Below are 25045 nucleotides of genomic sequence, written 5' to 3'. Positions count from 1 at the left end.
AGAAATATCTCTTCTTTAACAATACAAAACAGTTCATCCTGATTTATGTTCAATGATCACAGGCTTTTGTGGGGGAAGATTTAATTAACTTTTCTCAACAACTGTGGTAATAATGAGCTCCACCTTTCCATGTTCAGGCTGCTAGACTGAAATAATCCAGGGTCACAAATCTGCCTTCAAACTAAAATGATTCATAAAACTATTGAAGTAACATTTTGTATGCTCGATGTTGATTTTTGTTGGACAATTGCACCGACAGAGGGCGTGGTTTTACAGTCAACGGCACACAAGCTGCCAACTTCTAAATAAAACCGGAAAACTATGGAATATACTTTTCAAAATAAAAACACATTTAGGAATAAAATACAAACGCATTTAAAGGAAATAAAAACCTGCATAAAATACTGTAGAAGTGTCTTTAATAATAATCCTTCAATAGACAATAGACAAATTAATGTAACTCACAGTTCTTCACATGATAAAACATCCCTTTTCAAAAAAAAAACCAGCCCTTTACATATTTGCATGTTTAATTTTAACTTGTGTTTTATTGAGCAAGTAGGATTTAAATATTCTGTAATTCGTCAAGATCAATAAACACTGTGACAGATTAAGAAGAATTGAAGAGAATGAAGGAAAACAATTATTGTATAAGAATGAACAAAAACAAGACAATACAATATAAAAATAAATTAATTATTTAACACAATATAATATGAACGTCTGTGTAAAATATAAAACAATAGTATAGTCTGAACACGTGCAATAGAAAATAGAAATCTTTTCATTTATTTTTTCAAAAAGCCCAGACCGGAAGTGCCTTTTGTGTTTTGGTGCGTCTTGACACGCGCTCGTCGGCGTGTGTGTGTGAGAGAGAGAGAGCTCGAGACGCTCCAACATTCAGTTGTAGATGTGAGGAGGACACAGTCACGGGGAGCGCGCGCCCATCGTCTCTGTCCATTTCACTTCACGAACACTAATAACGTGTCCGCACAGACACGCGCGATGCGTCGATGAACGAGGAAGCGATGAAGCGGGACTTTTTCTCGTTGCCAAACAAACACAATGTGACCATGTTGAACCTGTGACCGCTTCATCCGCGTCGGATTTCGGACTATACCTTTACCGATCCTGGGAAGAGAGACTTCAGAATGGGGAAACTTCAGTCCAAACACGGTAAGAGACGATTCAACTAAACACGCACTCTCATACATGTTTTATGAATTTGTTATTTCATGTTTAAAAATGATAATAAGTAACGTTTGCCCCTTGTTTTTGTGTGTGTTTCTGAAGCGTGCAAGCGCAGAGAAAACCCTGAAGGTGAGGACAGGTCACTATCATGTAGTGTGATAAATAATAATAATAAATAATAAATGATGACAGTCTGTAGGTGTTTTGACTTCCTGCTAATCAGCGGTGTTTTCGTCTTCATTTTCCCCAGGAGACAGTTTTGTTGTGAACGCTTTCCTGCGCAGAGGGATGGAGGAGTGTGAGAGGTACAGCGGGACTGAGCACAAGCTGAAGAACATTCAGGTACAATATCAGGCATTAGTCTTTTAAACATGCATATATATATATATATATATATGTATATATATATATATATATATAGACATATATATGTACATATATATATATATATGTACATATATATATGTACATATATATATATATGTATATGACAACAAGTAAGAAAGAGGTCGCTTATTTTGAAAATAATGTATAATTCTTTAACCACAAAGACAACATGGTCACTTTTATGATTTATTCCAGTAAAGATGATGATTTTTCTTTAGTGTAAACCTGTTAAAGTGCCTTGAAGTGATGATAAATGCTTGTGGATGTTTGGTGTTTTAAGGCAGTTGCATTTTCTGCCTCCTTTCTATTCCTCTCCACACTCGCTCAAGTGTGTCTCCATCACATGAACGTGAACACATCTCATTGAAACGTGTGTGTGTGTGTGTGTGTGTGTTGTATTTGCTGATGGGATGAATATGTCGGACACTTCAAAGTTGTCTGGCTGAAGTGGTTACATTCCCATTTTTTTCCCTCCCCCCGAAAGACGAGCTGAGAGTTTCTTAAAGAGGAAGCGAGAGCTGCGTTCACAGGCGCGTGTGAAGATGCGTTGATGTCTATTGCTGTGTTGTCTTGTGTTGTTCTTTCTGTCTGTCATGTCTGGCTCCGACACAACACTGCCGTGGTTATTCCCTTCCTGCCAGCATCACTGGATGGCTTATGACAGCTATGAGCCCCGTGTGTGAAGTGGCTTGGCCAGAAGCAGCACAAACACTGAAACACACAGACAGGATGCAAAGGTAGTCGTTTCAGACTGAGGAGTATGAAGTTTGCTCTTGTGGCTGCTGGCATCATGACTCAGGGGCTGTGTCTTTTTCCTCAAAGCCTCCCATTCTTAATGCGGCCCGCAGTATGCGGCATAACATTACATCACTTCAATTAGCGTGTAATTTTCTGAGGAGCATGAAAAGTCCTGGGATCTCAGACGGGTGAGTGTGAGAAGTTCACACAGAGGTACTGGCTATCAGTGAGGTGGGTGGTTGCAATGGTAGAAGAGTTATGGATTATATCAAGACTGTAAACCGCCCACTTGTGGCAAATTAAAAGAGAACTCCTCTCCGCTTCAGAGGAGCTGGAGTTCACACTCCCCTGAGGGGAAACCACCACAAGCTTAAACTTGGCAGTTATTAGTTAAGTGAGTCCCACCCTCACTACTATCAAAGTCATGGCCCTGATTTATACAGCGTCATGAGCTGGATACAGTCGAGGTAACTCACGCACGGTCTGAACGCTTTCTTTGAGACTTTCTCTGGATTGGTGGAGCAGGAGGTGGAGATTCACATCTGTTGTTGCATACTGATCTATAAGTGTGTTGTAATGCTTCATTGTGCGGCCTCTGTGTCAGGAAGTAACATAGCATACGTGTTTTTTCTGCGTTACCTTGTGTTATTAACTTTTGGATTTCTGACTTTTTCCTCGTTTTATGTGACACGTACACAACGTAACATCTCTGGGTTTATGGGTGATGTTTGAACACAAAGAAGTGGAAATCTGAATACTTTGCTTGGGGCCGTGGCGAAGCACAATGTATATTTTTCATGATTACAGTAGACATTATAGACCAGAAGCTAAACCTTAAAAACAAACTGCATCCATATCTATGTAGAATCTCAATATCGGTCCGTTGTAGCCCGGATGGAATGCCACAAAAGTACGAAGCGTGAATGAAATCCATACCAAGATGATATATGTTCACTATTGTACTGCAAATTCAATATGTGACTGTCTGCTTTTATGTACAGTGACAGCTCTATTCACGCTGTTTGAAATGAGCCTGCATACATTAGTATAAGGATACATGTCCCTGGGGATGTTTTCATGTCATAAAGTTTCCCATCGAACAGATCTATGGACATATGATCCATCTCTGCTGTAAACCAGGAACAGCATTTTTCCCGCTCGATCCCATTTACTGTTAATTAATTCCCCACCAGGAATGGATTACTTTGTCACGTTGATTATTATGGAGAAATTGGATGTTGTGTTATTCAGCAGATTTGACATTTTCCCCTCCTGTATTCCAGTATATCCCTTGTCAACAGACTGTATTTTACCGGCTTAAGTCATGGCTGCAGGGACAGTTTAAATCTACCTATAATTTCATATAGAAAGAGATTGGCCAAACAAACTATCCGTGACCACCCCCTCCTCATTGTGAAATGGGGGAGTAGGATTCCTGAGCTGTCTGGCTGTGACTTCAAAGCACTGAGCTGTGAGTTATAAAAGGGCTCTGATATCAGTGGAGCCTCCGAACCCTCACCCCTCTATCCCCCTGCCCTGTCCTGGGGGGATGGGCTGAGAAAAGCTGGAAAAAAAACAAAACAACAACAACAAACAAGCACTAACAGAGCCCATACCCGACATCGTGCTGCCTGAACCACCAATCTCCTTTTGGTTTTCAATCCACCACATTGTGAACGCTTTCCTGTGCTTTAGCGAGACATGAGAGCAGATCAAAGGATGTTAAGCCTTGGTTAAATATTGATATTGAAGTTTGCAGCTGGCAGCTTGCCCTCAATCTGTGATCCTTACAGCCTTCCTGAAAGTGCGGCGTGAGGGACAAAGAGAGCACGATTTAGCGAGGTGACTCGGCTAATTCTGCGTACAGTCATCGAGGGGTTTTGACTCGTCTTCGCAGGTGTTCAAGACAGGTCACACCTGTCCGAGCACCTGGTGTAATGTAGAAATATTACAGGTAAGATCAAAGTGACAGGTCAAGGTGCAGTCGACAAAAAAGTGAGCTCAGTCTGTAGTTATTGAATATGTAAAATGCAGAACATGCCAAACCCGGTGTTTATCCAAACCTGTTCATTAGTGGAAGAGCTCCGTGAAGGTTCACTGTGTTTCACCTCTGGAAACATCAACACATCAACAGTCCAGACACACACACACACACACACACACACACACACACACACACACACACACACACACATTCACAACTTCACTGCTTCATTTTGGAGCTTAAAAGCAGACATGCTTGGATGCCCAAATAATGACAGCCTAATTCAGCCTTTCAGCACCATCTTTTGTCTCAGAACTGCTCGCAGACTCAGTCTGTGAGGAGCGAGTGTGCCAACAGCTCCAAGACGCAGATTTATTTTGACTTATGGAGAGTTACATAGCACTCACCCCGCAATAATAAATTAGGTTTAAGAGCACAGTTCCCAAGCAGCTCACTAAACTAATTGTACGCTAATGTTTTTTTAACATTCATTCGGAATTTGTGAATAAGAGTTTCCCCTTTTATAAAAGTCCTCATTTGGTGATCCTACTCAAAATGGATGTTTTCTTTGGACAGTTCCACCACTAGGCATGTGGGTATATCTTCTAGTCACCATGTTCATTTTGAATTGGCAGTATTTGATTTGGATGTGACGCTGGGATATCTGTGTAATCTTAAGGCCGCTGCCCTAAATGACTTTTTATTTTTCTGCAGACAGCCACAAGTTTCAAGCCCATGTGCTTTCTTAGCGCTGTGCTCTATGTGTCGTGCTCATAATTGCACACATCCTGAGGCCTTGGAGTACTTGGAGACTTTTTTTTGTTTCAAAGAATATTGTCGTCATCAACATCTCGTGATTCTTCACTGCTGCCTCTCATACAGCCATAAATAAAACAGAATGGTCTGTCCCCGCTGCGGCGCTACCAAAGAAAAATACACGGTGGAGAGGAGACAAAAAAGGTGTGCTCATACTTTATACTGTATGTACTGCTTTTGAAGCAACTTAAAGGCATTTGGAGAGTTTGTTTTTTTCCACCCCTTCTTTTTTTTTTTTTTAAATTGGCTTCACAAGAAGGCGAGCTGTGAGCCTTCATCTCTGAATGAAAAGCATGTGGCTGGCATCCAGAACAGCGGGGTCTTTCAGCACGGCCCCGGCAGACATCTGTTCCTGGTTTGTACAGCAAAATCCTGGAGCAGGGAGAGGGGCTGTGGTGGGAAGGGGGTGAGAGAGGGGTGGCGGGGAATAGGAAAAGAGAGGGGGGGCGGGCAGTGGTGGTGGGTTTAAGGGTGTTTTTTTTTTTTGGAGGGATATTTAAGGGGCTTTAAAGGTAGTGGGGGAAGGGTAGTAAATGGAGAGCCTCATCCGCCTTGTCCGCTTCATTTCTTTGGCCAGGAGCTGACCACTGAGCTCACCTTTCCTTCCATACTGACTTCTAACAAGTGTCAAACATGCAAATCACACCACTTTCTTTCTGGTCGCAGTTTGTCCAGCGCATGTGTAAACATCATCACCTGGTTGATGTCAGCTCACATCACAAGTGCCAGTTGCTTGTTTTAGCCATTCTTTCATGTTGGGGTGTCGAAGTGTGTATCGCCCGCATGGCTTCGCCTGTGAGTCAGAGGTTGAGTTCTCTCTCTCTCTCTCTCTCTCTCTCTCTCTCTCTGCATTACTGAGTGTATATGAGTGAGTAAGAGGCAACGTGTGGTTTGTGTGGCCTGCACCTAATGGAGAAAGTCATCAGAACACTGCAGACACATCAAATGTTTATTTTTCGGAGCGTATTTTCACATTCTGAGGTACTTTGAAGCAGTTTGCCGTGGCTATGAAAAGAGTGGGGGCCTGCGTCCATCGGGAGGAATCAAACAGCGTGTTTCCATGCACACTTAAGTCGAGCTATAGCATGACGTTCAGTTGAACATCTTCTTGTCCCAGTATACAAGCACGAGCAGGGAATGGATTTGTTGTCTGTAGTGTGTTTAACTCTGCTACACTATAGGTGGCTATATGTCCCTGTACCACAATTCCATTCTCTGGGTATGTTTGTAATTCGATGTAGTTCAATTTCAGCTTCCAATTTCTGCTTTATAAACAAATTGGATTGGAATTGGACCGGAGACTATCAGACTTACTAGGGTGTGTTTTTCACACAGGAGTTCATTGGATTTCTTTGCTTGCTGAAAGTTGAATGAGGAGACTGATTCGACTTGGCTCTGACTGGGAACATGGGAAGACAGTGGGCCCACATGAAAAGAAAAACACAACTCTCTTATTTATTTGACCAGATTCAGTGTGATGGTGCTGCATCGGTCTCTGGCAAAAGAACACGTGGCCATTTGACAAAGACGTTGAACCCGGCCCAATGTGTGCCACTCACGCAGTGTAACAACATAAATGTCACACATAATAATTAAAATGTCTCCCACAGTTGAGAAGAGAATATTTTTAGACAAGATGAATGGCAGTCACTTCACTTCCTTCATTATAAGAGCTTTTTCTTTCTTTTTTTTATCTGCAGACGTATGGAATGAAGCTCTGTCGCCTTTAGAGATATCTCGGCTCCATGACAGCCACTTTGAAGTTACTCACTTCCTGTCACTGCTTTTCAAGATATTTATGAGATATCTTGTTTGTGTGCTTCAGAGAGATCCGTGGAGCTTTAAAGGAGCGGTTTTCAGTCGTCATAAATGCTTTATTGTGTGAATATCTGAACTTCACTGCAGGCAGCCCGTCCCAGGGTTTTCACTGACACTATATGCGACCGAGACATGCATGGTCACCGATGACAGCTAGGAGACCTCACTTCCTCTGGATGATTAGTGGGCTGGTGGCTGTTTGGGGCAGCCCCTTTGAGGGTTAACCCTGGTCTATGTCTTTTCTTTCGCTCCTTGCCAGGGGAAAGAAAATACCTGAAGCTGGAGCCCAGTGCTTAACGCTGACATTTTTGGCAAAAGCTGCTGGATCCAAGTCTGTGTTTGATCTTGAGTTTATTCCAGCCAAGTAAAACACCGGGAGACTCAAAGGTTATTACATTTTAGTGTGTAAGGTATGTTTCCACATAAACCCCTGTTCCCCCTCAGAAAGTGTTAGCTCTTCTCTGAGTGGACTCTATTCTGCAAGCCTTAGAGCAGCCAAGGGAATATTCTATTTTTCAGTCATGTTGTCGGTGGTGTCATTGTACACTATTATTATAGCCTTTGCTAATCGATCACATTGTTTTAATTCCATTTTGAACTGAGAGTAGACTCCAAACATTGTCAGACTGTTTTTCTTCAATATTTTGTTTCCATAAATATTTACAGATTCAAAGGGAGCCCGAGGGTTTGCTTGTTTGTTTAAAGGAGGATAAGGGATTCCTCTTTTGGACATGAGTTTGTTATCCTATGAATTCAGCGGAGGAAATTTGAGATGGTCTCCACAAAGGTCAGATGCCGACTCACTGTACGTCTCACAATGCAAGCTCTGGGGAAGTTGCTCGCAGCACAATATGCTCATAGCTATAAATCTTGGACATGAATACCCTTACTTCTCTATGTTAGTGTGAGAAAATATGGAAAACAAAGGGATAGCAATGCCAGAGCAAAAATATTCTATATGTATAAAACTTGAGTCAGATTATTCAAGTGCTGTTCGTGTTGTGATGCAGTGTGCGTCCCCTATGATATGCTTCCTGTGTATAAAAGGCCTTCAGAGTCACCCCTGCTTCGAAACTTCATCCTTACTCTACATTCCTGAACCTGACGCTCTCTAAGGTTTGAGGCTGGGGAGTGGAGGAACACACACACACACACACACACACACACACACACACACACCACTAATCCTGCCTTCCATTTTGCTAAAAGGAAAAAAAAAAAGTGGAGGGTACCCAAAGCTGGTAGCATTACTCATTTGTGTGATGCTGAGCTGTTTTAGACAAAAATCTTTGCTTCTTTTTAAGTGTTCTACAAATCAGGCTTTCTCATTGAGCATGACATGCCTTTCTACACAGGGTACCTTGATATCTTTAAATTAATTTGATGTTCAAGCGAGTGGAATTCCTAGCAGTGCTGTTCTCAAAGGTGAACACATTTTAAACAGTATCCATCTTCTTGTCGTGCAGTTTCATGTACAGAACTCCATGGCACAAGATTTATAAAACACACTCGTGTGCAGAACCTTTGAGGAACTCGGCATCTTTCTCTCTGCTGCGAGCTGAGCTTCCCCTCTTTGGGACCCCAAGCCTGCACATGTGTAGGTATCGCTATTACTCAGCTCATAAAACGCCACAGTCCCATCTGAAAGTGGTTAGCTGTTGAAACACACGAGCGGCTTCAAAGCTTGGATTTGGGCTCTGCAGACAGCACAGGCTCAGCTCCCCTCCTGCACATCACAATCCTCTCCAATGGGGAATGGCTGCGAACTTGCTTTTGTTACACAAACCTGTTCCCGTCATCAGAAAACCTCAACGGGTCTCCATCTAAAAGGAAGTGGTTTATTTTTTGTCGTGGGTGGTAATTTTTCTGAGGGACTTTATAAGGAAATACGGGTTTTAGACGGGTTCCTCTCCTGTGTTTCAGGTACAAAAAGGAACTCGGTGGTTTTCACATTCTGTGTTTATGTACCCAAACGCCTTTTGTGCTCACTCTATACGTGACAAAAAGGGAGGGAGAGGATGAAACAGTGCTGAAAGAGGCCACTGTTCTCATTTCCTCTGAAGGCAGCCTTCTTTTCTTCCCCCACCCTTTTCTTTCCTCAGCCCATCCACTTCAAAAGCTGACCTGGCCCTGTGTGCCATGTAACATGTTTACTTAAAGACTTATTTCAATAAACAGCAGTTCTCTCTGTGATGCTTGTCCCCCTCCGCCAAGCACCTTTTTAGAGACACATCTGCTCATATAAGGTGCTTAAACAAGACAACACACTCTTCTAAATCTGGATTTTATTTCATGTCAATCTCTATGAAGCGACTTGTGCAGTTCTTGGCTTTTATAGTGCACCGAATTGTAAAATGTGACTCATAAAACTCAATCCTCAAATATGGTAGCACTGCGACGACTTTATCTGTCACCAGCACCTACTTCTTTGTGTTGATAGGGGCCGACTGATCCTATCACTTCAAGAATGCCAGTGTATCAGAATATCTGAACTTTTACCCCCAGTACCATGTGCTCAGCTTTGAGAACTGCGCCATCCTGGTAGCACCTGATTATCTCGTAGCTTTTAAAGTGTTATTGCACATCAACGCCCTCAGCTTTTTCAAGCATAAATCCGCCTTCAACAACTTTTATCAAATGCTAAAGTGTCACACTTGTGTGCTTTCAAGTGGGCTGCCTCCAGACGTGTGTGTGTGTGTGATAGAGAGCAAGACTGCATCAGGCTTGTAGCTTTATACCTGAGATAAGATAAGAATATACAAGCAGCTAAGCTAATGCAGCCCGTGTTTAAGTGTAGAGGCTTTCATGGCCTCACATCCCCAGTTTGCAGTAATTATGGCTGTGAAAGCAGCAGCTTTCTGTGCGCCCTGCTACAAAGAGCTGGAGCTGTGGGAGGAGGTGGAGCAGCGCTGAGCTGCCCTCTGCACCATAGCCTTTTGATCTCTGCTTGTGCCATGGATGAATTACGTTCCAGAATTTCACACTGGGGAACTGTGCTTCAGAAACACACAGCTAGTCTGTCAGGTCTCTAAAGTGCACACATGGCAGCTTCAGCCTAAAAGGCAAAAAGGGCAGATGTTGTGGTCTCGCCAACTGTGGACTCAAAATCTCTGCTTGCTCGGTATCTTTTTTGTGACACATCACAAAAAGAAATCTGAATTCATGGTTTCCTTAATGAAGCCTGAAAATTCCCGACTTGTAGCTATGATTTCAAAAGTAATTTATCATGTCTTTTTTTTTTTTGACCAGTAATGTTCTTTGAGAATTATTCATCAGAAATATGAATGAGTTTTGCATGATTTTGATGCATCAGTAATTGGTCTTCATCTGTTCATCATCGGCTTTTAACTCTGTCCTCATTTTCATGGGAAGTTGGGTCTCACATGTGACCATTTGGCAGTGGTCCATTACATTACATGTCATTTAGCAGACGCTTTTATCCAAAGCGACTTACATTGGAATCAAGTACAATTAGCCAGGGGTGGAATCGAACTTGCGACCATGATGTCTTTGGTACACAAGGTAGGGTCTTAACCACTGAGCCACTCCACCCCTCCATGTTACATATTCATGCTTCCTTCTCATCATCTAAAGATCATGGAGTCTCTTATGTTTCCCTATACCCTGCAGGAGTGTATTTTTAGGAATCCTCGGGAAAACACTTGATGTTGACCCTGGGATGACCCCCTGTCCAGTTCCAGGTCTGTGAGGAACTTCACAGGTTGGAATTAAGCTGGTTCTTCCAGTGTCAATAATTGTTTCTTTGAGACTGGTGATCCCTAACAGATGGAGGAGACAGCAGTACAGGACAGTCAGAGACAGTTACAGTAACAATGGAAAGAGATTGAAGATAAAAGAGCCGCAGCCACTTTAAATATGCAGCATTTCTCATTTTTCCCCTGTAAGTCAGATTGAAGATAGTTTGTGCCAAAAACTGTGCAACAGTCTGCAAAGCCATTTTTTTTTTAACCCAAACTATGTTGGCAGGATGGCATCAAGCCTTAAATATTTCATAGTAAGGAGGAACAGTACCAATTATGCAAACGAGTGGTGTCCCATTGGACTTGAGGTTTGGCAAGTGTCAGGGGGAATAGTTATGCCACATAGTAGATGAGTTATTCGAGGCTCTGCCTGTGTGCTCGCGACGTCTACCTTGGTTGTCTGTTGTATCCTGCTGCACTGAACTCTGTGTTTAGCCTCTGACTAAGCAGTGATCCTGATTCCCCAGAGGACAGCAGGCAATATTAGTACAGTACAACAGCCGACCGTCCTTGTTTGCTCAATATGCCTCGCAGATGGACGTGTTCATGCTACATTACTGGCTGATTGGTCATGGCTGTATAAGCTCCTCTTATCACGGTCAGTCATATGGATCTGCGCTTCTGTTTTTAAGTTACCCTAAGGGAGCTGTAACTAGTGGGCCTGAACCTACTCTTATCCTGCTGGAGGACATTTTCAGGAAACCAGCAAGTAGCTCATCTACCACACCATTGGCTTTTGAACAGCAGGAGTGCCTTAGATGTGAGTGGGCTGCCAAAACACCATTGTGGATGAGATGGACAGCATCATTCCTGTGTGTATTCCAGTGATTCCCAACCAGGATGGGAATCCAAGATGAATTCAATTTAAATGGGATAGTTCATAGATTGGTTGTGGTTACATGTGTGGTTGTATGAGGTCCTGACATATACTGTACTCAGTTCTGACTGTACTGGACTGGAAACAAGCTTGAGACATGGATGCTCACTCTCATGTCTCAATGAGCTTAAAACACTGATTTCTCCATGGACTTTGGTGTAAGTTCACTTTCCAGTTTGAAGTGGATGTCTAAAGTAGAAGTGAAGTGACATAGACTATTATAGACTTCAGTGGGCATAGATTTTCTTAGGGGTGTCTTTTCTGAAGTGGCTAAAATCAAGTTTTTCCTCATGTTCTTTGAGTGTCTTGAAGCTGTTTCTCTATGCAGAGGGGGCACAGGGTGCAGTGCAGTCAGTACCACTTACCTCATACCACTTCACCTTAAAAAAAAAAACCCTCAACTATCACTTTAAAGTAGAATTATTGTAGCAACATCTTCTTGACTCAAGTTACTAATCCACTCTCAAGAACATGATGGTTGGTGTTGATGAAGGCGTACTCGGCTTGGCTCAGCCGATGCGGCTGTTTGGATACAGCAGACAAAAGGGTTTGGGAACCACTCTACATGTGGAGCTTGGGCAATGTTGCTGGTCTTCCACACTGGTGTACAGCTGTCTTTCCCCACCATGGTTTGTTTACATTTCTCAGTCACCCACAGGAGCACTGTAATGCCTGTAGTTCCAACAGCCTTCAACCACAGAGCCACACCCCTATGAGCTGCCGGGGATTTCAAACCTGTGACTCAAATCCCTCTCAGCTTAACAAAAGGAGCAGTGAAAACAGTGATGTTGGTGGTTATCTCCCAGGTGAGAGCAATTACAACTGACACCCCAGTACAGACAGCTAGATAACCCGACACTAACTACGGTACATCAAAAGCACTTTTACAGATGGGAGTGACATGTGATGAAATGGTTTTCGCCCAGCAGGACCAGACAAAGTTGAGCAGTGACTATGACTGACAGGTGGTGGTTTTGAGGAGCACAAGAGATCTGCTGCAGCTGATGAATTTCATGTACTGCTCTGCTGGGACACATGCGGTCACCTCACCCACCACAACCTGGTATTTTGAGATCCACTGTGTTGTTTAAAGAGCCTGTGGAATGTGGAGCAAATCCCCTCAGCTTTATCAGCCTGGACGCACACCCCATTGGCTCGGCTTTAGAGCCAGGGGCCTGTGCAAAAGCTTACAGAATTTCACATGCAGGCCAGAAACAGAGGAACATCCTGTTTGAGTCTAACTGTCTGTCCTACACGGACTTTGATATGCCGTCCCCTTGTGTGCTCGCCTCTTTGTTGTTTGTAAGGGTGTCAGGGTGTGAGCTCAAAAATACGCTGTGAATGTTTCCTGTCCTGTATCTATGTATTTTTTCTCGACATCTGGTCTTGCAGTATAGTTATCACTGGTAAAAAAAATATTGGAACAAGCAGAATGAAAGAAAATGAAGCTGCATCAACTTAGATATAATATGTATTTATTTGCCCAAAAATAACTAAACGTGAGTTGAATGTGTTTGGGTTTTACAAACTAAAGGGCCGTATTCTTTGAGAAGAACATGACACGCATTTTTAACTAATCTATAGGCTAACTGGTTTGTCAACTGGTAACCAAATTGCTCATTGTTACCTTAATAGTATCTTCTATAGGGGTGGGTCAAAATATCATTTTGGTGGTATATCGTCGTCCTTCCTTGTGCAATACGATAATCGATTGGCCAGGGCAAATATTGACATTTCAATTAACAAATGAATGTGCTCTAAAGTAAACAGTCCCAGCCATTTTAACTCGCCAGGCGTCACTACTTCATCTCTCCTCGCGGTGGCCCTGCTCAAATGAATGAGGCACACTTGTGTATCGCTATGTGATTGTCTTGCAAGATATTGATTATCACAAAATTGTTGTATCGCAATATTAGTGATATCGTGGACCATGTATCGCATATCGTATCGTGAGGTAACCCTGTGATTCCCACGCCCTAATGTCCTAGCATGAGCTGTGAGACTTGGCTTACTGTAGACTTCATTTTTTGGAAACCCTACTTGACTTTATTTAAAGCCAGGACCTGTCCCAAATTATCAAGAAAAGTTGTTCTTCGTGACTGATAAAGTAACTCATTTTACTTGCCATTAGTCATATAAAAGCCCACAGAGAGACAATTGCATTACACCATTAGTCCCAGTTTCCTCTGAATTACAGCATGTTCTCTGTGGTGCTGTCATAATGTGTGTGCGGCATCAGACTTAAAAAGCAAAATGAATAGTTTTGTGTTTCAGGTAGTAAAACATGACAACATCTTTGTGTGTATTTGATCAAACACTAGATCAACTGTGTTATGATCTACCGTGTCCAACTGTGATTTATATGCCTCACCCAGATTCATGTGTGTGAGCCCAGTCACTGGTATGAGGCACATGCTTTTTAAGTCCCTACAGTAGCTGCCTGTGTGACAGCTGATGAGGGGACGCTCATTACATCAGACTCCCATCAAAGCCCACTTTAATGAATGCAAGTTGACTACAGGACTGCTAACAGATGCAGGGTGGTCTGCCAGTGATGCTAATCTTTGTTTATGCTGTCCAGCAGGTCTAAAGCAAAGAGACAAAAAAAAGAGCAGTGATATGGCGGGGAGGGGTTCAGAGTTTAGGAGATAGTCTTTCCTGATTGAGGGGGGAGTGGGTGACTTTCAGTGGTTTACATGCTGTTCTTACATAGATATGTTAGTATGCTCATCTTTCCCCACAGCTGTTGTAATACTGGTACCAAAGAGGCTACACCCACTGATTCATGTCCTGCCAAGGGAGAGGGTTTTGCCTCCTGTTTGACCTCAGAAAGAGCCCCACTACCCTGAAAGGACCATATCTGTGGGCCATCTTAGCCACAGGGAGCCAGTCCTGATAACAGTGATGGCATTTTGCTCTGATCTTATTTCCATTCATAGAAAGACATGTTATGGCACACATGACCTGGATAAATACCCTAATTAGTGGACAAAGGCAAATATTATCTGTCTTCTAATGACAAGTGTTGAAAAGGCAAGGTTGTGATTTTTTTGGGAGGCAAACTTGGAAATATTCCACCTCCTTTTTCTGAGTGCGCTCGACCCAGTCATGATAACAGTGCATGAACAACAGAATTCTAAAAGCATGTTCATGTGTTTATACTGTGATTCAAGTATTACTGAGATCCAGGAGTATGCAGTACGCAGTAATGTTTGTTTTAATATTATTGTTTTAATACGACCAGGTGAGCTCTGTTGACTCATGGGTACCATAATTACCTTACCCGGCCAACTTACCTGGTATGAAAGCTGATCCCTGATCATCTAAAAGCAGAAAGGGGCTTTCAATTTAGCCGTCAAAAGACCAACGTATTGTTATTTTACTGTCTTGTAGAGGAAAAGAGACAGTTGTGCAACAGGCCTTCTTATTTTCAGCCCCAGCCCCTTCCTCCACTCTCCACCCCTTCGTCTTTCTCTCTTTTCCCCGTCTCTCCTTGGTACGACCGCTCACATCTGGTTTTGAGTCAAGGCCAGGTTGGTTTCTTTTGGAATGGAGAGCTTTTATTTCTCAATGACCCCACTACCTCTCCAATTTCACTCTGCGGTGAAGACTATGAACTTTATATGCAAACCGGTGTTCCTTTCTTTATATTGATACTTTTCAATCCTCATTTTCATCAGGGAACCCCACAGTTATGTACAATTAATGGTCAGTGGAAGTGGGAATGCGGGTCGGATGTTGGCCATTGAGGCTTTCTTGTGGCGCCCTCCTCAATGTCTGTTCCAGGTGATTTTGTACTTTTGGAAACCGTACATCCTGGACAAACCCCACTGTTAGCCACTCAGCATTTGTCTCCCAAGACACTTTCTGCATTAACTCAAGGAAATAACAGAGATTGTTGGCCTGGTTTGAACAAGGAACCACAGTACAGTGCAAAGAATCCCTGTGTTGAAAAAAAAAAAGTAGAGACACAAATAGAACTGTGCTGGTATTTCTCTGCTAATTACAACATAAGCTATTTGAAGTATTTCAGTAAACCACATAGCTTTGAAATGAGGACGTTTCCAAACAGTATCCCTTTTTTTTTTTTGTATTTTTTCCAGCATATATTTGCTCTCGGATACGCATCCACACTTCAGATCAAGTTGCCATATTTCATACCCCGAGGCCAGAGGAACTGTGTAAACAATCTTCATGTTAGCCTCCCTTGTTTTTGAAGATGCAGTTTTCAAAAAGTGTTGTGCATCGTATGATTTGGAGAATGGACGAAAGGAAGTGTTTATACTTACATATTTAGGGTCTGGGCTGGGGGATGATAGAACAAAGATGTGCAGTGTTTTCCAGTGGGAGGATGGGTGGTAGAGAGCAGAGAGAGAGAGAGAGAGAGAGAGAGAGACTGCTGGGGGATGTCTGATGTCACCTGGTAGGGAGCTATGAAAGCTCCTGGTTACCCTATCCCACACAAAGGTCTGGCAGTAGGCTGAGGCTTGGGGTAAGCTTGGCAGGAATGCTGCATTAAACAGGAACAAACGTCACACATCATCTCTGTCTGTCTCTTATGTCAAGACGTCTGGGAGACAGAACCCGTTGACGGGGAGCACTGTCAGTGCATACTGCAGTAATGCGCTGTTTTTGAAGACAACGCAGGTCTCGTGCCTTATCATTTCCTTGCCACTCTGGGTGATGTGCGCGCTGTTTTGCATTTGTCTTCCCCATAATGTCACACCATGCATGGGCCGTGAATGAAAACGCGAAGAAACGAAGCGCTAACACATTTGCGTGGCCTACAGAGCAGTTTGAGATCTGATAGTAAAAGAATGAGAGCCGCTAGATGCCAGAACACAGTTAATTACACATGTGGTGGGCAGATTTGAGCCCGACACCGTGGGCGATGGTTATGGAGATGCCATGTGTTTAGACGTTAAACTGCAGACTGTGGTCAGACCCAGCCTTCTCTCTCATTAACTCCACCAAATGGTTGTGAATGGAGGTGTGGAGGGGGAAGCCATGTGTTCAACACAAGCTCTGGTCCCTCGCCTGTGCAGTCAACAAGATGTCTCCTGATTGTAATTAGAGATGAGATTTACTTTTGACAATTGGTTTATTTGCTTAGCTTCATGATATGGGTTAGGGTTAGTTCCTGTCTTTCATTTAGAGGCGCTTATGTATACATTGCTCTGCATGCTCCTGGGCACAAGGAGGAGAAGAATCAATGGCAGTCTTTGATGTTCCTCTGAGCTGCGTAGCTGTGTGAACTCCATCTTCCTTACACGCTGCCCTTCATTAAGGAACTGAGGTAAAAAGAAGGAGATAAAAGCATCCAGCACAGAGAGGAAACAACCAGGCTGCAAAAACCACAAAAGATGGATGTGTAGCGATGCACGCACACTCGTCTCCTTTCTAGTTTGTGTAGTTGTAATCTAGTGTGTGATTTAAGAAAGCTGGCCATTCGGGGCCCAGGGAGCGGTACCAGTTGTCTCCACCTCTCCTCAAAGCATTTCCAGAGCCTGTGAAAACCCACCTCCACCTCTCTCTCCCACTGAGCTTTGGAACTGGAGTAAGCAATAGATAGGCCCTATCTCCCTTTAAACAAACTGCATCCTCCTCTGCCCCTGTCCTTATCTGCATTTCTCTTCTTCCATCTTTGTTCCTCTAATGTTTCCTTTCCCCCTTTGTGCTCTCCTTCCTCCGCTTCTTTTTCTTTATTCCTCCTGCTTACTTCCTGCCCCCCAAGACATGACTCCCATTCCTTTGCTGCATTCTCTCAATGTCTCCAGTGGCCAATTTGCAGGGGGTGTCCGAGCCTTGACCCTGACACTCAACCGACTCTCCTCCCTTCAGCGGTGAAGGTCAGGACCAGATTACAGGCTGGAGGTATCATCCTCTGAAGTGAGGAATAATCACGGGGTATGAGATTGTTAAATAGAACCACCAGCCCTGGCACTGTCATTACTCCGAGAAAGAGGGGAAGGGGAAGGAGGGGGGGTGGGGGGGTCTCGCTCACCTAAACACATGCAGATGTTCTGACTCTCACTCGAGCCTCAGCTCTGTTGAAGGTACATGGAGTTCTTTTGTTTTCTAGCATCTATCTGTTTTTTATTTGTCTCGTTTCAGTAGGCCTCCTTGATTCAGTCTGGTGAGATTTTATTTCAAAGTGTGTGTGGAGCAGCTTAGAGGACCAAGAATGACGTAAATAAGATGAATCATTTGTTGTTTAAATACTTGTGGTTTAGGGCCTGTGCTGCACTTAATTTTCATTGTTTCCACAATCCATTTGTTAAGAATGGCAGAGAGTGTGTGTGTGTGTGTGTGTGTGTGTGTGCACACATGTGTGTAGGAATGGAGGCCCCGTAGCCTCTGCATTAGCACATGTGTGGGATGGTTATGAATTCATTGTGGTCCTGCTTTATGCAGGATATAGATTATTAACATATGACAGCAGAGCCTTTTTCCCTTCCACCCCTCTGTCCCACTTTTGCTTTAGTGCAATGAATGTATGTATTTGATCAGTCCCATCCTATCTCCATGGAAATTTCCATCTGGCAATTATTCTCCATTCAAAATAAATACGCACACGATGCTGAGCTCGTTTGTAAGGTTTGTGTTACATTAACTGATCAAAGTCAGGTTTTCAATGAGAAATCAAGCAACACTCCTTTCCTGAACTCTGGACTTCTTCCATCAAACACTTCTCAGTGGGTTCAGACCGGATGAAAATAAACAGGTTGGCTGAGAGAGAGGGAGAGAAAGCTCAGATGATGAGGTGCATTGTGTTTTGTTTTTTTGATGGAGAGGTCCATTTAAAGAACTTGGAGGAATCTTGAAAGCTTGGCTGTGGCTGCACTCGCTGTGTCCCAGACAGTGAAACACAATAAGCGTGCAGATGTTCAAAGTGTTTGGCTGCGCTGGAGCCTCCAGCTCTCCCTCTCTCATCTGAGTAGGAAATGCTTCAGCTGGAACTGTTTGTTTTCTCTGTGTCTGTGGTTTGAACTGTAGATTCACTTACGTCTCTGCTTCCCCCTCTCCTCTCCTCTCCTCTCCTTCTCCTTGTCTTTTTTTTCCCTTTTCCCAGGAGTTTCCAAGTGGTGACCTGAAGGAAGGACAATTCACAGATCAACACTGTCCCCTAGAGGGTAGGTGGAGAAGGATGTTTTACACTCATTGATAAGCTTTGTGCGAAAACAATCCCTGAATATTTTATGCAGCTGAGAAGAGATCTAACATTGTACGAAAGATTAGTATGCATGATTCCATAAGCAATACAGCCTGAGAGATTTTCTATACATATATATATGTATAGATATATATATATATAGATATATATTTATATATCTATATGTATATACACATATGTATGTATATATATGTATATATATTTATATATATACATATATATATATATATATACACATATGTATGTATATATATATATATATATATAGCTGAACCACGCACACTGTTTTTCTAATTTCTTGTAAAGACTCTGGTTCCTACATTGAATATCTCTTCATGTGTTTACAGTGGTTCTTCCTCCTGAGAAGGCCGAGGGCTGTGAAAGCTACCTGCAGTACCTGCACTCAGAGGACGGCGAGCGAGAGGCACTAAGAGATGCTACCAAAGCTCCTGGGAAGAAACGCATCAGTCTGGATGTAAGTGTAGCGCCCCCCAAGCATCAACTTATGGGGGTTTTGCTATCTATCTAGTCCTGTCGTTACTTGCATATGGTTTTGCTTCTGCAGTTGAATCCACTGTGGTACCAGAAGCTAAAGGTAAATGCCCTAAAGCATTGAATGATTATCGCCCTGTAGCAGTGTAGACACTGTTGAATCCTGTTCTTTTAATTGCATGCAGCCCCACGTTTTAGCTTGAAGGCTTCCAGACTTATCTGTTTTTGACTTTGGCACAATGTGTTGGCGTGTTGATTTCATAACTATGAGGTCACACCGGACCCAGGTTAATGAAACTCTCTCTGAACCACTGATTCAACATCAGTGCCTCACCCCCAAGGGTGTGTTTTGTGTGTGTCCCCCCCGATTATCTATGTGCTACATGCAACTCACTGATGACTCAGCTGTAGGACCATGAGGCGGGCCATGGCCCAGTCCATGACAAGCTTTTTGAAATTCTTAATATCTCCAAAACTAAAGAGATGCTTATTGACTTGTGATGGACTCCACCCGCTAATGTGTCAACAATCATCAGCGGTTCAGCTGGTGGAGACAGTGAATCATGACAAGTACTTAGATATCATTCTTGATGACAAATTGACTGACAATATTAGCCAAAAGGCCAACCAGAGGCTGTTCCTTTTGAGGAAGCTGAGGGGATTTACTGTTGATTAAAACCCTTTTAAAAATGTTTTATTCATCTTTTATTGAGTCTGTTTTACTTTCGCAATGATATATCGGTTGTAAGAACATTTTTGGCAATAACTTGATTGACCTTGGCCATATATTCCAAGTGAGAGCCACTCAGAAGGCTCAGGCCATCCCGGGAGACCCTCAGAATCCTCTGCATGCAGAATTTAGACTTCTGCCAAGGAAGATGTTTGGCTATGTCAGGAGGGCCAAATCAAATAGCTATTTAACATCATTTGTCCCATCAGCTGTGGGTTTTTTTGAACAAGCTTTACTTGTCATTAGGTCACATGGCTCAGTGCACATTATCATGATGACATCCATTGTATTTATATCCTATGCATTGCGTACTCTGTATGTCTCCTGTTGTATTTGTGCATTTGTGTGGTAAGAAAACAAAATTGCCCCTTGGGAGCAATAAAGATTTTCCAATCCAAGCCCTATTTTTATAGCCCTTTTCAAAACAAGGTTAGTGCTTTTCACGAAAGAGTTCAACAATGAATGCAAAATGCACAATATGAAAACAACAGATTGAATCAATCAATCAATCACTCAATAAAATAATCAAAGCTGTGACCCAGTAAAAGCAAAAAACTAATTCAAAGAGGATATGGAGTTAGCCAGTCTCCATAATTAATTCATGAGTTGGGAATGATTAATGCATTATTAATACATCATTACCTTGGTACTTGGAAGTTATTTATAAACTGCTGCTTGAATAAGTTTGGTGACTGTATCTTACATATTTGTGACCGTCATGTTGACAAAATCTGTCCACAGGAACTCATTTTGTTAGGATAATACACACACACACACACACACTAGCTGTCACAGTTCACTTTGTAGTACAGGACATATACTTGCATTATTTTTCCAGAGAGCAGCCCTCACCCTCATTTTAACCACTACTAATCCTTAGTACCGTATACCAATAACCCATGACTTGAAATGTGTTCCCACAAGTCCAGCCATCTGTCACGGCGTGTGTAGATCAGACCTTGTAACGGGGAACTAGCGTTGCTTCACTTGTGAAGCATTTTCAAGTCAGGGAAAGGTCTCCCCACAGCGAGCGAGGAGTGTTGAAACTGTTGTGTGTTTCAGTGAGTGAAAGTTATTTAAACACGGGTCAGAAAATAAATGGACGGTGGGTAATTTCCATCCCCTCCACCACTGTATGCCCTCAGCATGTGCACAGAACATCTGTCTATATGTTGACACTGCTCCTGACCATATCCTGATTGAATTTGGGGGCCAATAAATAGAATAAATAGATTGTAATGTTTAGAGTAGCTTGTTTTAAATAAGTGCTCAGATCTGCCCTTTGGTGATCACTGCTGGTTATGTGAGCTGTGGAGATATTATGGAACCGTAAACGTCTGCGTCTCTCTCTGGGGTCTCCTCCCTTGTGAATGTACACTGCCTTTCACACTGCAGTGTCAGCTTTCCACCTTGCCTGCAGCAGAGCCTATATTCCAGATGTTTATTTTTCCAATTATGGCCATGTTACTAGATACATCTGAGTCCAAGTTGTGGCCAAAAAGTTGTAACTAAGAGTGAGTTGTGCTCATTTTTCCTGGAAAGGACGTTAGAAAGACAAAGTCGTAGTAGAAGGGCTCTCTCTGCTTCAGTGTGAAAAACAATTTAATGATTTGTTTGTATCAAAACCAAAGATTTAGCCGTCCCTTTCCTCTGCCATAAAGCTCTCAGGAAGTCTTTTTTTTAAATCTTAACCAACCTTACATCTGACAGACTTAAGCTGTGTATCTTTGGCTTGTAAAGAAAGTCTTTCAAGTTACCTGCAGACCTTTTGATGTATCAGTTCAAAGGGGACGCTGTCATGAATTCCAGTTTCTGATGCAAGATCAAGAAAAACAACACCCTTTTTTAATGAACCACATTGAGGATAGTGGCTGAGATAAGTGAACCTGATGGACTTTGCTGCCCCCTGTTGATACTTAGTATGCACTGCTGTCTTTTGAATTAAATGTCAAGTTAAAGGCACAGTGTGTAGGATTTAGCAACATCTGTTGGTGAAGAATCATGTTGCAGCTGCATATCTCTCACCTCACCCTTTCCTTCCATGCATGTAGGCCCATAACCAACTCAATTCCTAGCAGTGTTAGTTCTTTTATATTCTGTTAAAGACACTTTGAGATGTCTGTGGCTGGTATATGACATATTTTTTTGTCTTGGTTTGGTTTGAAAATGCGGCCCAACTGAGTTTGTGATTAAATAGTCGATGTAGAAGAACCTATGGTACCCTTCATTGTTCATTAAAACTCAAAAAGTGCCCATTAAAAACACACATGTGGCAGCCTTCATAAAGAGGACCCACTCCTACCTATTTATGTGAATATACTCATTGTGTGGTTCATGAAGCACATGTATGATTTGTTTGTGTATTAAGGGCATTTATTGATTTTTAGTATGTGTTTGATTCTACAGGACTTGGAGTGCGATGTGTCTATGGAGGACGACAACCGCCAGGAATGGATCTTCACCCTCTATGACTTTGACAACAGTGGAAAAGTAACAAAAGAGGTGTGTGTGTCTGTCACCCCTTCAAAAGGGCTTTTTCAGGGTTAAGACCTGGTTTTAGGGTTAGGGTAAGGGTTACAGAATGCATGTCTATGAGTGTCCTCACTACGAATGCTGCACAAGCATTCAGTGTGTGTTTTAGCTGTCTTCAGTCCCCTTCTCCTTTTCCGTCTCATTACAGGACATGTCCAGTCTGATGCACACCATCTATGATGTAGTGGACGCCTCTGTGAATCACTCCTGCCACAACAAGAGCAAGACTCTGCGTGTCAAACTCACTGTCACTCCAGAGCCAAGGTGCCACAGAAGAGAAACAGGTGCAGGTGAGTGAGAATAAAATCCGAAATGTACTGAACGAGGATAGCTTTTGTTTTGACACCTCCGTTAACTAAACTAACCTTAGTTTAGTCTGTGAATCTACTGGTTATCTTTGTCTTAGTGGCACCTTAAGACCAGCAAGCAGTCCCTGTCAAGTACTGTCATACATTTTCCTGTGAATTTTCAGAAGGTATCATTTGCCTATTTTTTGTCTGATATCTTTGGAAACATGACGACTTAACAAAGGACTACCTGATGATTTCGAAGTGGCTAATGTAGTAAACCATCATTTTACATTACATATAAAGTTTCCGGGTGTTTGGACATAGCTTCTCTGAGCTCCTGCTCTCTCTCTTCTGCAGATCGCTCTCACCAGGAGGAGGGGCGATCAGCTGACAAACGACTGTCCTCATACATCAGGTCAGTTGCCGCCAAAGATCCTTTACTTAGAGACTTGCATTTGTGTGTTAAAAAGTACAAATAAGCAGACAAAAATTTACTTCAGTGCCTCATTGACTTGTCTACGTGAGTAAGTACTTGCAGATAACACAGTATAGTAAATAATGCTGTAAATAATGTTATTTTAAGGCTGTCAAACATGCCGAAACCAGTTCCCATTTTGATTATTTATATAAAAAAAAGTATAAAACCAATGCAAACGTGTAATGCCACCCATTGTACAAATGTAATGGAGTAGAAAGTACAAATATGTAGTTAAGTAACAAGTAACTGAAAATAAATGTACAGTAACAAAGTAAATGTTCTATCTTACATCCCACCACTGTCAACCACTCAGTGTTTGTATACATTTTTACCAGCAGAGGGCAGAGCAGTGAAGCACCAGCCACTGAGGGTCAGCATTACTGTGTGGATGAAAACACAGAGAGGAGGAATCACTACCTGGACCTGGCTGGTATAGAGAACTACACCTCCAGATTTGATGGTAATTGTCCTTTCTTTATCTTGTACACCCTGCTGGATGTAGTAAATCTAAAAGAAATTCACGTCTCTGTACTGTCACTTCAGGAACCACCCCTCCCCAGGAGCCTCAAGTTCGGAGCTCCCAGAGCCAAAGCCGCTCCCGCTCCCAGGAACCAGAAACCCAAGTTATTCACCAGCGCCGCTCACAGATCATTGGCGACAGCTACAACCCCACAGAGTCTCGAAGCAGGGGCACACAGTTCCTCAAATCGCCCAAAGGAAACTACAAGGGAAACGGTGGCAATAACGGGGGCAGCGGAGGTGGCAAATCCACTAAATGCCATGGCTACCACCCGCCTCTTCAAACTATGCTGCACAGTGGCAGTGCAGCGGGCCACGGAGCTCAGGATGTGTACCACTTGCCACACCAAGTCCAACCCTCCAGCCACCACCAGCACCCTCTCCAGTACAGTCACAGTAAGCGTCTGAGGGCCAAAACCAGAGATGCCCTGTCCCCGACCAAAGCCCAGATGTCCCCTCAGTCCCAGTCCCAGTCGCAGCAGCAGCAGCAGCAGCATCCTGTGCCCTCCGTACTGCCGAGCCTGGAGAGAGAGCAGGCAACCGTTCCTCCTGGCAGCCCGGGGTTTGTGGTCCCCATGGTCCAACGCCATGAGCACCACCATCACCACGAACACCACCACCACCACCACTACCACCATTACCACCAGACATGACCACCCTCAGTGTGCAGTGTCTCAAACTGTACAGGACCAACCACGACCAACCACACTCCGTCTGAATGACTGAAAGTCGTCCCAATGGGAGAGTCTCACGCTCTGTCTTGGATCTTCTCGTCACCCTCTTGCAAACTATACAGGTATAATCTGAGATTAGATGTGCTGAGGTGCAGTGTGCTGGCAGATGCTTTAGGACCAGAAGGATGATTTTTCAGAAGTCATTGTGTATCGTCAGAATGTGTGTGGCGCAGCTTTTGATTTACTTGTTTTTGTTGATTATCTGCTGGGACTGCGTCAGTTGTCTTGCTGTTTCCAGCAGGAGGGGCATCGATACGAGAGAGAAACTCATCAAAGGACTTTTCAAGTGTCATCTTTTTCCCTCTTGATACTGTTGTTTTTTTGTTTTTGTTTTTAAAGTCCCAGGAAGCTATACTGTATATCAGAGTAGGTGTGTTGTTCTGTGTGAGACCTTTCCAAAACATGGATCTCAGGTGTAAAGGTGCTGCTGCTCTCACGTTTCCACAGAGGCTTCTTCTTCTGATGTGGACTGAGGGGTTTCCTTGTTTGGGGAGGGAGTATATTAAAAAAAAAAAAGAAAATCA

At 43.0% G+C, this 25045-nt stretch overlaps 1 protein-coding gene across 2 annotated transcripts; it reads left to right on the top strand.

Moving 5' to 3' along the window:
- The first annotated feature begins 880 nt into the window (after nucleotides 1–880).
- On the top strand, nucleotides 881–25045 carry nkd2b (NKD inhibitor of WNT signaling pathway 2b). Of its 2 annotated transcripts, none has more exons than XM_044035170.1 (10): nucleotides 881–1176; nucleotides 1294–1320; nucleotides 1442–1533; nucleotides 18645–18705; nucleotides 19094–19221; nucleotides 22375–22470; nucleotides 22649–22790; nucleotides 23148–23205; nucleotides 23604–23728; nucleotides 23812–25045. In XM_044035170.1, the coding sequence occupies exons 1-10, from the start codon at nucleotides 1152–1154 to the stop codon at nucleotides 24438–24440; spliced, it is 1383 nt and encodes a 460-aa protein (XP_043891105.1). In that variant the 5' UTR covers nucleotides 881–1151; the 3' UTR covers nucleotides 24441–25045. The 2 variants fall into 2 exon arrangements, with proteins under 2 accessions (XP_043891105.1, XP_043891106.1); XM_044035171.1 differs by having other exon boundaries at nucleotides 882–1176; nucleotides 23607–23728.

Source organism: Solea senegalensis, linkage group LG9 (assembly GCF_019176455.1).
Source record: "Solea senegalensis isolate Sse05_10M linkage group LG9, IFAPA_SoseM_1, whole genome shotgun sequence".
Taxonomy (NCBI): Eukaryota; Metazoa; Chordata; class Actinopteri; order Pleuronectiformes; family Soleidae; genus Solea; species Solea senegalensis.
The sequence above is the reverse complement of the archived record's forward strand: the minus strand, read 5'-3'. Positions and strand labels throughout refer to the sequence as shown.